Below are 14,338 nucleotides of genomic sequence, written 5' to 3'. Positions count from 1 at the left end.
CGCGCGGGGGTCTTGGGCGGGCTGATCTCGGTTCCCTCACGGCGCTTGCGCGGGGAGGCCGGAGGGGCGGCTCACGGTGGGGCGGCTCACGGTGGGGCCTGTGTCCGCAGGATGGGCGCGCAGACGTGGTCGCCAACGATGCCGGGGACAGGGTGACTCCCGCGGTCGTTGCTTTCTCCGAAAGCGAGGAGGTGAGGTTTGCCTTCTGCGGGTAGGGTTTGGAGGGGAGAGAGCTTTTGCTTGTTGCTCACATCTTGGGTTTGTTGTTGTTGTTTTTTTTTATTCAGGTTGTTGGTTTAGCTGCAAAGCAAAGTAGAATAAGGAACATTTCGAACACTGTAGTGAAAGTAAAGCAGATCCTTGGGCGAAGGTAAGTTAACAAGCGTGAAAGGGAAGGTGAGAAGTTCAGTCTTGCTTGTGAAAGCAGTTTATTGAAACGTAGTCTCAGCCCTGGTGTTGAAGGCTTTGTAATGGAGTGTGATAGTAGTTAAGTTAACTTGGAGTTGATAGGAGGACGTCAGACCTTAAACATTAATTATGTTAGGAAATTATTAATTTGCATTTCATTCCTAGAGCATGCTGCATTGTTTTGTGTGTGAAAAGCAAATTGTGAAATTTACTAACAAGTTGCATGCGTGCTTTTGATCTGTACTTAAGTTCCCTAACTAAAATATTTGCTTGTTACCCGGGTGTTCTCCTGTGGCTGAAATCCACTCTGTATTGCCACTTGTGTGTTGCCTTTCATTACAATAGTGAAGCTCGCTGACCTAATGCCTGTTGGGACCCTTTAGTTAGCGGAGCTGTGATGGTTTATTCTGGCAGTTGCAGTGACACTAGAACTAAACTGGTTGGTTTAGGTCTCATGTCAGAGATGCCACAGAGCTTTTCAATGATAGCCTGGTTATGTGATGCAGCTCTTCCACTGAAAGGAGCTAACAGGATGCTGTCTATGCTGATGTATTTCACAGCACTTCTCAGATGCTTAAGTTCATAGACTTAGTAGAGGATTGAGGAGAGTCAACTTATTGATGTCATGTTATTTCTGTCAATGCAACAAAAGTGGCACTGAAATATTTTTAAATGGTTATTTGGGATAGCAGGTTAAAACAACATGTTAGCTTTGTTTTCCTTTTTCAAGCAGTACCAGGTATTTTTTCTGTTATTAGTTTGGGGAAAGGGGATTGAAATATAACAGCAGTCAGAAATGTTGGGTTTTTCTTATGCTGTGTCAGTGTTTGCATAGAGTAGAAACAGAAGTTTTGGTTGAAGCATAGCTTCATAGACATTGTAAGGATTATCAGCAAGATAAATTTGTGCATTTACCCTTGAACATATGTTTTATCTTGTTATTTTGAATTTGTCTTGACAGCTCTGGTGACCCAAAGGCAGAGAAGTACGTTGCAGAGAGCAAATGTTCAGTGAGTATGATCTAGGGGTTTTTTTTGTTTGTTTTTCTCAGAATAACTTATATCATTTTATACTTGTTCTTGGCATTGTTTGTGCCACACCATGTTCTGTAGGGATCAGCTGTTGTTACTTTTTCTTATGCAATATAAGCAGGCAAATGCTTTTGTTGTAAATGTTCCTTTTGTATTAAGGAAAACTTCTTAATAGAAAAACAAAGTCTGGAGCCTTCAACTCCACATGAATGTCACTGTCTTCTCTGTTGGATAATACTAGTGTTTTTTATCATATTTGATAAGCATCTCGAAAGCATTTATTCTCTTGCAGTGGAGTATTGACACAGAAAGTATTTAAACAGTCCAGCACTTCTTAGTTTAAACAGAAACAAAATTAAACTTCACTTTTTGTTGATAACCAAATTAGGTAGCTAACAAAGGTGTGTTGGCTTTACTTACAGGTAATTGAGAAGAATGGAAAACTTCAGTTTGAAATAGACAATAAACTTATTAACCCAGAAGATGTGGCAAAATTGATTTTCAGTAAAATGAAAGGTACATAATTAGTAAAATCGTAACATACTTCCTTTTTTTAAGCTGATGTAATAATTTTAAGATGTATATTGTGGTTTTTTGCATTTCATTAACATGTTCTGGATATGTTTATCAACAGAAACTGCTCAGTCTGCATTGGGTTCAGATGTAAATGATGTTGTTATCACGGTACCATTTGATTTTGAAGAGAATCAGAAAAATGCCCTTGGGTAAGAGGATCAAGATTTTGCTGTTACTTAACATGTCTGAAGGTGGCAATTTGGAATAGGAATTCTCCTGCTGAGCTTCTGCTTGTGACTATCAGGATATTGGAATGTTGTTTGAATTGGGAGAATGTGAAAGTAGGAGATGAACATCCTGACTTTATACAGGGTTTCACTGTTGTAACCAAAATTAAATTCTGAATCAACTGAATTAGAAGGGAATTTCAGTGTCATTGAGGATAGAATGTCACTTCAGATGTGTTATTTCTAGTGGATCTTCAGTGTTTGCTTTGAAATGCCAATCTCTCCTGAACCCTCTTCCATAATTTCCCAGCCAACAACAGTACTCGGCAAACCAAATGGTGTTGCATGACTTTATTGTGAGAGCAGGTACAGAATACAAACTAGTATTCTGCTTGGAAGTTCGACTTGGAAATGTAGCTGTAAAACGTTTTTCCATATGAAAAAATAAAGCAACTCAAAGTGGTGTATAATTGGCACTATCTATTTCTGTTTTCTGGTATGTAGAAGCCCTTGTGTTGAACTGTCCTGAAATACTTGGGCACACTTGAAGTTGGTCATAAAACTTTGGTGGCTGAGTATTTGCAGTATATATACTGAAACTTTCTAGTGCTTTGGCATACTAGTTTCAACATAGCTTCAAAAGTGAAGGAAACAACTTGCAGGGTAGTCTCAGGGTTACTGAAGTTTCAGGAAAACATATAAAGAAAATGCCGGGAAGTGAGGTGCAGGAACTTGATTAGGAAATAAAAGCATTGTCTCTCCCATGGTAACTGGTGAAGTAAGGTGCCAAGACTTTTTAGTGCCACATCTGAAGATAAGTTACTGATTTTGATTGAGGGTGGGGTTGTTAATCTTGTAGTTGATGGGTTTTGTTGGGGTTCATGGGGTACGTAGGGTGACAGTGGTTTTTTTTGGCAATGAGCAGATCCAGCTACTGGAATAATACAGTAGCAGCTGATACCCTTCTTTTCCAGTCACTGTCTTGTTAATACCATGCTGTAACCAAGTTCTGAGTTGGTGGCATTTGTAGTTCAGATGAAATCTTAACAGGGTGTGTGACTACAGTGAAATCATGAAAGTGAAAAGAAATGCTGTTATGCCTTATCACAGGGAAGCAGCTGCAGCTGCTGGATTTAATGTTATGAGATTAATTCATGAACCCTCTGCAGCGCTCCTGGCTTATGGAATTGGCCAAGATTCACCCACTGGGAAAAGGTAAAATCCTAGTATTTTACTTCTTAAATTTAAGATGCTGCTCTTAAATCCTGAGAAATCATAAATGAGGGAATGCTGTGTTGTCTTCACAGTCAGTACAAGACTAATGATTTGAGACTTTTTTTTTTCTTTTTTCTCTAGATAAAGCAAGTAACAGTCTAGAAGTTGTAAATCCATCGTGTTTTAAATCCCTTTTTTTTTTTTTTTTTTACAGTTGTCTTTAAAAATGTGTCCCCAGATTCTGTCTTGTTTTTAGTGAGTTGATTGGCTTGCGGTATAATGCATCTCTTAAACAGAATTTGGCGTAGCTGTTTTTTATTTGTAGGACATGAGATCATTTTATGTACAGTAGAAGAAATAAAGCCAAATTCCTGAGTTCAATAGGTGCATTTGGTTTCCCTTATGAATATTCAGATAATTCAGAAGATTTTGAAAATAGCAAAGGCTGCTGTCAGTGCAAACAGATGTCTTGTCTTTTATCTTCTTTGTTGGCATTTTTTGCCCTTCTCATATAATTCTTGCCTATAATCTTGAATGTAATGCTCAAGTCTCAGTTGTGTTGTAGGCAAAACGTTGGCTACTATCACTGTTTGAAATAGACTGATTTTGTTCTTTAGGAAGCACTGTCAAGTAAGTGGTTCTAAGATGCATTAAAATACAAAAAAGTCAAATTACCTTGACAAAACTGATAACCTGCAATGCATTATATGGTGGTCACATTGTCAGAAAGCATGTCTAAGAAAATATCATTTGAGATGGTTTATTAATACTACTTTCTCTTTAACACAACAGCAATGTGTTGGTTTATAAACTTGGTGGGACATCACTTTCTATCACAGTCATTGAAGTGAACAGTGGAATATACCGTGTGCTTGCTACAAACACAGATGACAGCATTGGTGGAGTTTGCTTCACAGAAGCTCTAGCACAACACTTAGCTTCTGAATTTCAGAGGTAGGTTTTGCATTCCAGGCATGTTCTGTTAGGACAGGAACTTTGTTATCCCATGTTTGCTTTTAAAAAAAATAATAAAATTGTATTGATGTAGCAGACTGTCTGCATGTGAAATGGGTGAAGTAATGTTATTAAAGGAACAGTCAGCTGTTGGGGGCTAAGGAGGAAGGCTGGAAAATACTTAGTTTTGGGTAGATGCTGCCTGAAGTCAGTGTTAAACTGTTAAGGGCTCAGCCATGAACTGTCCTGTGTTTCCAGTGATGTTTGACTACAGACTGCTTACATCTTTGTCACAAGCTTTTGGGGTGGCAGGAAATTCAACAATGTGGATTTTGATAGTTTTTCTTGTTGGCACGAAGGAATGTGGTGGGGCTTGGGTCCTCTGAGTGAAGTCTCTGTGGCACATCGTCCTGTGAGGAGCAAAGATGAACAGATGCATTTCCCTTAGCTCTTATGATCTTGAGGCGGCACTTGTGAGCTATCACAGGAGGACACTTTTTTGCATGGAACATATTATTCTGTTGGCATGTCTAATGTTCAGTGTTCTGTTTCTTCTTAATCTAGTAACAATTGATTAACTTTCAGGCCTTTTCTTGCTGTTCCTTGCAGTCACTTAGAGGATTTGTTCAGCTGAAGTGCTGTTCAGAAAGATTGAAACACATTAATACCCAGGTTCATGTTGCTTCTACGCAGTGTCCTTCAGGTGAAATTGAAAGAGACACTTATTTATGAGACTTAAGTAGAGACATTGTAGATAATATGTCTACAGAAGAAAGCTCAATAGCTTTAACCTGTTTTTCCTTTCAGAAGGTTAGCAGTATCGCTCTTAACGCCTGCCTCTTGAAACTGATACAAATTGACACATCTTTTTTTTGTTTTGTTTTTAAATGTAGGTCTTGTAAACATGATATTAGAGGAAATCCCAGAGCCATGATGAAGCTAATGAACAGCGCTGATGTTGCTAAACACTCGTTGTCAACCCTGGGAAGTGCAAACTGTTTTGTAGATTCGTTGTATGATGGATTGGATTTTGATTGTAATGTGTCCAGGTGAAACAAATCTTGACACTATAAACATTGTATATACAAAGCTTGTATATAAAACTGGTTGAAATAGTTTTAGGTGGTATTTAGGATGTTCAGTAAGCTTTATTTTTGGTTATATGAATTTAAGAAACAGAAGATTGAATACTAACTTGTGTACTTTTTTCATATTGAGGGCTCTGTTATGGTGAGATCTGTAGTAGCTAGGGTAGTAAACTAACAATGTTGCCTTAATGGTTAGAAAATACTAGTGTGAAAAGGCACAGAGAGACCTCATCTTTAGAGTCTGACTGTTGATGACAGGAGAAAAGATACTCAAGCTGTTTCCATCCCTCACCCCTCACTGATTTTGTTGTTGAATTTCCCTTAAAGAAAAGAAGGGTTTAGACTCGTTCATCTAAATGAGCTCCAGATTTACAGGAATAATGAAAATCTTGATGTTGCCTCTTTTTGACAGCTGGAATAGAAAGATGTTTTCTTTTTTTCATCCTGCTATATCCTACTCTTAAGTCTTTTTTTTCTCTTGGGGTGATTTCTTATTGAGATTAGCTAATCTGATTGCTCTTCGAATCAGCAGCAGCTTTAGTAAAATGAAAAACTTTTCCATTCCAGAACCTTTTACCTACTGATGTAGCAGATGGATCTGGTAAAATAAGGCACAGTATTTTTGCAAGTGTGAGAAGAAATGCTGTGTAAGTTGTCTAGGTCAGTTTTGGATAAGGTGGTAGTCTCCTGGACTGATGTTGCAGAATGTTACTTGCTGCATTCATACAGAATAAAATTCCTCTTCAGGCTTGAAAGAGCCCAAAGCAAACACAAGCTTGTTTTTCATTTTGTTTAAGGACCCAGTCATTGTTTGCAAGTAAGGGCGCAGTTTGATTTCTCTCTGAACATTCTAAGAGGCACATTTGAGTCTTTGTCTCCATTTTAAAGATGTTAAAGCAGTTCCAGGATTTTGGGGTTTTTTTTTCACATGAGTCAAGAGAACAATACTGATTTTTCTCTGGAATACACTGAAGAAGAATGTGCATTCCGTGTAGGTGTTAATGGTGGAATCAATAGCACAGATATTTTCACACCACCAGCAAAGTCACTTCTTTAGAATTAATAATTGGGAAATAAGATTTAAAAAAAAAAAAATCCCTTAGTATCAGGTATAGCAAGTGAACCAAAGTATGTTCTAAAAAGTGTTCTTCCATTTCAGGTATTTGTCTCTAATGGATGTAATTACACTTACTGATTTTTTTTTTTTTTCTCTCTAGGGCCAGGTTTGAACTTATCTGTTCTTCACTTTTTAGTAAATGTGTAGAAGCAATTAAAAAGCTCTTGCAGCAAGTTGGATTTACAGCAGATGATATCAATAAGGTAATAGTAAAAGTCACTTGTCTGTAGTATGTTTTACAACTCCATGAGAAGAGTATTTACAAGGTCTATTTGCCTTGCAGACTGAGATTATTTCATGATGTACTAAAGCATTTTTGGCTCAAACCCAGCAAAGGATCTTTAGAACTGCTGTCTTGGCTTTGGTTTCTGTTGCCTGATGTGTAAGGTAGAGTCAGCAACGTGCTTCTAACAGGTGCTTGTTAAGGCAGTGATAGAGGATTTGTCTCCATTTGATGTGTTTGTGTAACTCTTGGTCAAGCAAAGAAGTACCTTATTTGAGTCCATAGACATTCTTCTGCTCTCGCTGAGCTTTGGATGGGATTTGATAACACTTCTGAAGAAAGCCCAAGTTTCAACTGTTTTTGTCTGAGTTGAAAAAATCACTTGGGGTCTGCTTGGTGCCTGTGTTCTTTCTTGTCAGCTTAAAAAATTTAGCAATGCACTAAATGCCAAACCATAAAGTGCTTAAATACCAAACATGGTAAAGTAGGAAATGTTGCAAGGTTTTTTCAAATGTCTTTTTTGCTTTAATGGAAGGGTAACTTCATCACCACCCCTGTGCACCTGTGTGTGGCAAATTGTGCTGCATTTGTTGCTGATGGAATTGGCAGATAACTTCTGCAGCAAGTTAGAGGGCTTTTAATGATAGTCAGTGCTGTTTCAGACTCTCTGTTAGTGTTTGCTCTGTCACATCAGAGTTTCACTAGTAGGATAATGAAGTATCCTAGGCTATTGTTCTTTCCGGTGGCAGTAGTTTTTCTGCAGCCCAGTGTGCTCTCTTGGCCCTTAATGCTTGGAGTCAGGGCACTTTAAGTGTAAAATAAATGAACCTAATTTACAACTTGTGTTTTACATGAATAAAAGTGAGAATTAGGTTTGTTTACAGATCTGATTGATCTCAACAAAGTTACTGTAGTAAGAGAAGGGTTTGAAAGAGTTTTTTTCTTGCACATGATCAGTCAGTGGTGATTGGTTGTCAGTGACAACCCTCAGGATTTGATACTGGGGCTGGTAATGTTCAGTGTCCCCTAATAACACAGGTGATGGGCTAGCACTTGCTCTCAGCAAGTTTGCAGACAATACCAAAATGAGAGGAGCAATCAGTACCACTGTAGGTCAAGGCTGTTGTTCAGAGGAGTTGAAAAAGGTGCAAGAAATGAATGTACAATAAAATATTTCAGTTGGAAGGGACCTACATTGATCATTGAGTCCAGTGGAGAAGAACGTTGTGAAGATGAACAGAGGCATGAGCAGAGTCTGGGATGGAATAACCCCGTGCAGCAGGACAAGCTGGGGGTTGCTAGAAAACAGCTTTGCAGGAAAAGAATGGGGGTTCTAGTAAACAGCAAGTTTGATAGCAGGCAGCAGTGTGTGTCTCTGCAGCACAGCCTGCCACTCACATGCTGGGCTGTAATAGCAGGGGTGTAGCCATGGGTGTAGGGACGCGCTTGATTCCCTCTTTGGCACTTGGACAAGAACGTCCAGATATAGTCTCATCATTTTTGGGCTTCACAAGAGAGGAAAGGTACTGACTTACTGGAGCCAGTACAGTTGGAGGGTTGCCAAGATGGTTTGGGGTTGGAGCAAACGATGTACAGAGGCCAAGAGAGCTGTGTTTGCTCACCCGTAAGAAGAGAAGGCTGAGGGGAGACTAGTGCTGCTTACAGTTACCTAATGGGAAGGTGTACATGAGACAAAACCTGATTTATTCCTTCCGGCAAGTGCCTGGTGGGAGGGTGGGTGGCAAGCGGCACAAGTTATAACATGGGGAGATTTTATATGCCAAGGAAAGAATTTGTAGTGCTAGGGTGATCCAACACTGAAACAAGAGCCCACAGAGCCTGGGGAGTCTGTTTCTGAGACACTGTCCTAAGCAGCCTGTTATAACTGGACCTGCTCTGGGCAGGAGGTTAGACAAGATGACCTCTGGAGGTCCTTTCCAACCTGGCATTGTTTTATGATGAATTCCTCAATTTTTAACATGTTACTTCATCTAGCTGATGCTTACTATAACAGACACTTTTTCAAGATACCATTTCAATTTTGCAGATTATTTCCTTGAATGTCAAATACAGAAGTAACAGAAGTCAAGCAAAGATGGTATCAATTTTTCTTTCAACAACTGCAGATGATAAAATATCCCAGAGCAGTCTGCGTTTCTGTAGTGCAGGTTGTGACCTGTCAGAAGAAATTTGAAATAATTAAGACATGTTTTCCAGGTAGTCCTGTGTGGTGGGTCTGCTCGAATCCCAAAGCTACAGCAGCTGATCAAAGACATTTTCCCAACGGTGGAATTATTGAATTCAATTCCTCCAGATGAAGTTATTCCCATTGGTGCAGCCATAGAGGCAGGAATTCTGCTAGGGTAAGAAAATCCTTTGTTAGAAGAAGAAGCACTCTTTATTGAGTGTTCTGCTAAAGATATTCTTCTGAAGGTAAGGCTGAAATTATGAACTTATGAATATACAGCACTACTTACACATGATGTTAGAACTGTTTTATTGTTTGTTATACAAATTTGCTATAGATCAGCAGTAGAAGTGGTAACAGTTTACTGACAAAAAGAGTCAAGAAAAACTGCTTTGTTTTAAGGGGAGATAGATTGTATCTTTGCTGTGTTTTTCATTTATTTATAGGAACATCTTTTTGTGTGCTGTTATGGTAATGTGGTAAGTGAATGAATCTTGGATTTCTTTGCTGATGGAGCACTGTTGTAATGATTCCAAGTCACTAAAGTACTTAGAGAAAGGCATGAATTTTTTTTTTCTTTTTCAAGGGAGTAGATGAGTCAGGGGCTGACAGATTCACAGTGCTGTTTCCATCAGGGACACCATTGCCAGCTCGAAGGCAGCACACCCTGCATGCTCCTGGAAATGCTGCTTCTGTGTGTCTTGAACTATATGAGTCTCTGGGGAAAGGTCCCATGAATGAAGAAAGTAAATTTGCACAGGTGAGTATATACACATTCATGTGCACTTCTGATATTAATCACTTGGACATTAAATGGATCTGAAAAAAATACTAATAAAAATTTTAAACCAATCCCACCCCTACGAGAATTTCTTGTTACGAAATTAGAATGACAGGCATCTCTTTGAGTATGGTCTCAAGTGTTCCTCTATAAATGTGCAGATCTCCAACATTTTAGAAATTAAACTGCTGGGAGTAGTGATGTAGCTAGTGTATGTACTGTTGATTACTTTTTGATCTTCCTAGATTGGACAGGATCTTGATATTAAACACAGCATCTGATTTTTCACAGTGGTAAGATGAATAAATCCTCACCTGATAAAAAGATACCACTCAAGAGTCACAGAATGTTAGGGGTTGGAAGGCACCTGAAAAGATCATCAAGTCCAATCTCCCTGCCAGAGCAGGACCGAAAACTAGCACAGATCACTCAGAAAGGCATCCAGACGGGTCTTGGAAGTCTCCAGAGAAGGAGACTCCACAGCCACTCTGGGGAGCCTGTTACAATGCTCTGTTACCCTCACAGTAAAGAAGTTCTTCATGTTGAGGTGGACTTTCTTGTGCTTAAGTTTGAATCCATTACCCCTCACCCTATCACAGGGCACAAGTGAAAAGAGGTTGTCCCTGCCTTTTTGATGCCCAGCCCTCATGTATTTATAGACTTTAATTAGATCCCCCCTCAGTCTTCTCCTATGAAGACTGAAAAGCCCCAGGTCTCTCAGCCTTTCCTTGTAAGGCAGATGTTCCAGTCCCTTAATCATCCTTGTAGCCTCCTTTGGACTCTCAAGTAGATCCCTGTCCCTCTTGAACTGGGGAGCCCAGAACTGGACACAGTACTCCCAAGTGAGGTCTCACAGGGCCAAGTAGAGTGGAAGGAGAACCTTCCTCAATCTGCTGGAGACACTCCTTTTAATGCACCTCAAGATACCATTTGCCTTGGCCACAAGGGCAAATTTTTGTCTCATGGATAACTTGTTGTCTACCAGTCAACCTATTGAGATGACACAACTTGTTTGAAACAGTAGTGATGTGCTGACCTTGGCTTCAGTGCACTTTAAGCACCAGGGAGGGGGCAGATGCGGCTGAAATGGATGGAATAGTTGAAAAAAATTGTTACTCCACTTTAGTCCTGCACAAAGATTTTTAAGGGGATAAGACAAGACTGTTAGGTAATAATTACAGGAATGATTATATGTAAAGGGACATTCTCAGCTTTTAGTGTTGTCTGGGGGATCTGCAGCTATTTTGGTGATAGACTCTGAAACAAAACCACAGAAACCCTAGTTCAAACAACTAAAAGTACACAGATTTGCACTATAAATGAATGAAGCCTACTGGGGCATGCTTTGATGTTGAATGATTAGCATCAGATGCTAACAGCATAAATTGCATACCTTAGGTATTACTTCCACTAAATTGCTGTGCAAACATTTAGAGAACCTGATTGTAACTACCTTTTTTTTTTTTTTAAATAGATTGTACTCCAGGATTTAGATAAAAAGGAAGATGGCCTACATGATATACTAACTGTTCTCACAATGAAAAGGTATACAAAATTTTTATTGATCTGCTGTTTGACTTGCTTTGTCACGCTCCTGACAAGCAGTCTTTTCTCCCTTTACAGAATGTTTAATTTTGTGTTGAGAAATTTCAGTGTTGACATGGCTATGTCCTAGTGAGGAGTATATTCTCTAGGATTGTGGGTTTCATTCAGTACCTTCTGTGCTTTCATTGTTTGATTTCTAAAGAAATAGAACTTAACACAGTTGTATAGATTATTTTTAGCAACTTGTGAACTATTGATCAGTTTAACCATGTGTGAGATCAGTCAGGATCTCAAATTTCCTGTAGAGGAGGGTCAGGGAGTTCTGCTGGATACCCACACTCTTAGGAGAAACTGAAGTAGAATTTGTCATTGTTAGTAAGGAAACTGGGAAGGACTTCTCAGATGCAGCATTTTTGAGGAAAACTGGTGGCTCTATCCTTTCAGAGACAAGGAAGCATTAGAAACTGCCACAGGAAATCAGGTTTCATATATCTAGTTCTTACAGAACTACCTTCTTATGGGAAAATACAAAGTATCTTATGGTGGGGTGGGGAGTGGGGATGACATGATACCTAAGAAAATTTTCTTTCTTAGGTGTTAGTAGGAGTGCTTGGGCTATGTTGAAATAGTCTAAATAGTTTGTAAAGGTATCAGAAGGTGGACTTAGAAGTAGTCAGAGCATGTTTGTCTTCTCAGGACTGTCCTGTAGTTCATGCTGCTTTTCTAAATGGTATGAAGATTGTCTAGATGTTGCTGAAAAACTAAATCCTTACTTGCTATTTGAGATAAAAATACTTCGTTTTCTTATGTTAACTGACTGATGTATTAATACTCTATTAAAAGACTTCACCTAAATACGTCACTAGTTATACAGGGAATTGCAGTTGTTGATAAGAAGAACATCCTAGAGATTATTTATGTTACTGTGTAATGCAGAAAACCTGCATTGTTTTAAAGGTGTTAGTAATATTTAGGTGAAAAAGAGGGAAAGGGCACACTAAGACATCTATTTCTATCTAAATATTAAGTGTGGCTGTTCTATGTCTAGATGGAGTGGGATTCAGATTCAGTATTTTCTGTAATCCTTGGATTTTGAAAATTAAGATTTTCCTTGTTGAAGGAGATCCTTGGTATTTAAAGACTAATGCTTTCTACAAGTCAAGTTCCCATGCTTTGAGAAGACAGGCTTATCTGTTGGTTGCTGTTACTCAGGATAAATATCTTTCATAATATTCCTGCATATTACAAACCTGGACTAGATAAACTTAGTTGCAGTATTTAAACATGTTTCTGAATCTGTTCCACCATATATAGGGAAGATAGATGCTTTAATGGAGAACAAGAAGTGTGTATCTGATACTCAGACTAAAGTTAATTTCATAAATCAATTTCATCTGTGTTGAACCACATTCTTCCCTGGATATTTATCTTTTTTTTTTTTTTTGTCTGCATGAAGACTTGTTTATCCTCTCTGGGACCTGTAGTAACATACTAGGTGTTGTGTTGAGGGAGTCCTAAATGTACCTTTCTCTCTTACCTAGGGATGGGTCCTTGCATGTTACCTGCACAGATCAAGACACTGGGAAGTGTGAAATCATCACTGTTGAAGTGGCATCATAGTCTCTTTTGAAAGGCAACATTTTTCTAAGTTGACTTTTTTGCTTCTTACTGGCGTTTCTGCCAAAGTGGTGACTCTCTCTGAGATGTCTTTAATGATTCTTAGATTACTATAATAAACTGAAGTAAAACATTAATTTGCCACCAAGTCTGTCTGGAGTGGAAAGCAAAATGTTAATCAAGACATCCAGACAGTGGAGCACTGACTTACCAGCACCTGACTTAAAATATGCAAAGGGCAAATCCTTGTGCCTGTGGTTCAGCAACAAGCATATTTCATAGTCTAAAGGTTTTTCCTTGTACTGATGGGGTCATGCACACTCAGTCAGTTCATCTGTGGCTTCAACAATAAAGGACTGAACCAGTGAGATTCAAACTGCTGAAAACCCACTCTTAACTGCACCAAGTTGTACTGAAATCCTGATATTGCCTTAAACTGTGGAGGTGATGCCTGTTTGCACTGGCCTCTTGTGCAGGATCTTTTTTTTTCTTTTCTGGAGTTACTGTAAGTTTCCTGAAAAAAATGTATGTAAGGGTTATATGTGCTTATTTATGTCTTATTAAAAAAATACATTTTTTTTATGTGGTATGTGCCATATCCTGGCATCCTTTGTTCTCTGTGGCACTGTTCAAATTTTTATGCTATGTATTTGTTTGAGTATAAGCTGACAGCTTTTTTCATTCCAGGTAGGGGAGTATTAAGAAGATGGAGCAGGCACGTGTAGTTACAGCATTTGAGTGTCTCAGCCTGATGTGCAGTTAAAGGACAACACTTGAGCCCCGAGGGCCAGATGTTACATTTTAAAACACTCGAAGTGACACACTAGAGCCTCAACATGAGAGACAGAAACTAGATGAGGGGATGCCTGTCTGCATTTGAAGAGACCTGTGTTCAAGTGCCTGTTTTCCAGCAGGCTTCCCAAATTCTGTTTGCAGAATGTGTTTCAGTTTTCTTCCCTACTTCACAAAAGAAATACACCCTGCATGTGAGGTACAAATCTTACGACATCCCAAACAAACATTTGTGTTGTGAGTGGCTGAAATGCTGGGAAAGTTCTGCTTCCCTTAACCCCGGATCTTTGATTTCTGGAAAATAAGTAAATTCTCCATCAGTTCCTATGTGAAAACCTCTAGAAAGGGGCTTGGAAAACCCAGAGTCTGGTTCTGCTGGTGCAGTGTAGTCCCATAGTCCTTATACATTCAAGTAAAGAAGTGCTTAAGCACTAACAAGTGGCCATATATTCTTAAGGAATCTTTTTGTTGTGTGTAGGAATACGGGGAGGGGGGAGGTATGGGGGTTGGGAATGATTTGAAAGATGTGTTAATAGGACCTCTGTGGTTCACTTTCAGCGGGGTGACGGGCAGAGAGGGGCTGGAGAGGCCGCCCCGGTGCCCTCCGGCAGCGCTGCAAGGGCAGCGCCCCTGGCC

The 14,338-nt window shown here is 39.3% G+C and overlaps 2 protein-coding genes across 2 annotated transcripts in view; both read left to right on the top strand.

The window, feature by feature from the left end:
- HSPA14 (heat shock 70kDa protein 14) overlaps positions 1 to 12,913 on the top strand; it is a 26,503-nt gene extending 13,590 nt beyond the window's left edge. Inside the window, 13 exon segments of the mRNA XM_010001283.1 lie at positions 111 to 191; positions 288 to 370; positions 1,370 to 1,418; positions 1,862 to 1,955; positions 2,074 to 2,164; positions 3,293 to 3,397; positions 4,190 to 4,351; positions 5,245 to 5,400; positions 6,657 to 6,759; positions 8,997 to 9,212; positions 9,554 to 9,727; positions 11,223 to 11,293; positions 12,835 to 12,913. Coding sequence (XP_009999585.1) covers positions 111 to 191; positions 288 to 370; positions 1,370 to 1,418; positions 1,862 to 1,955; positions 2,074 to 2,164; positions 3,293 to 3,397; positions 4,190 to 4,351; positions 5,245 to 5,400; positions 6,657 to 6,759; positions 8,997 to 9,212; positions 9,554 to 9,727; positions 11,223 to 11,293; positions 12,835 to 12,913 — 1,464 coding nt within the window.
- Positions 12,914 to 14,201: 1,288 nt separating this feature from the next.
- The window catches only part of SUV39H2 (suppressor of variegation 3-9 homolog 2 (Drosophila)), an 8,511-nt gene continuing 8,374 nt past the window's right edge, over positions 14,202 to 14,338 (top strand). Inside the window, exon 1 of the mRNA XM_010001282.1 lies at positions 14,202 to 14,264. Within this exon, the coding sequence (XP_009999584.1) occupies positions 14,202 to 14,264 (63 nt within the window). The remainder of the gene's footprint in view (positions 14,265 to 14,338) is intronic.

This window comes from Chaetura pelagica, unplaced genomic scaffold (genome assembly GCF_000747805.2).
Source record: "Chaetura pelagica isolate M959 unplaced genomic scaffold, ChaPel_1.0 scaffold66, whole genome shotgun sequence".
NCBI lineage: Eukaryota > Metazoa > Chordata > Aves > Apodiformes > Apodidae > Chaetura > Chaetura pelagica.
Note: the sequence above shows the minus strand (reverse complement) of the source record. Positions and strands in the feature narration are given on the sequence as shown.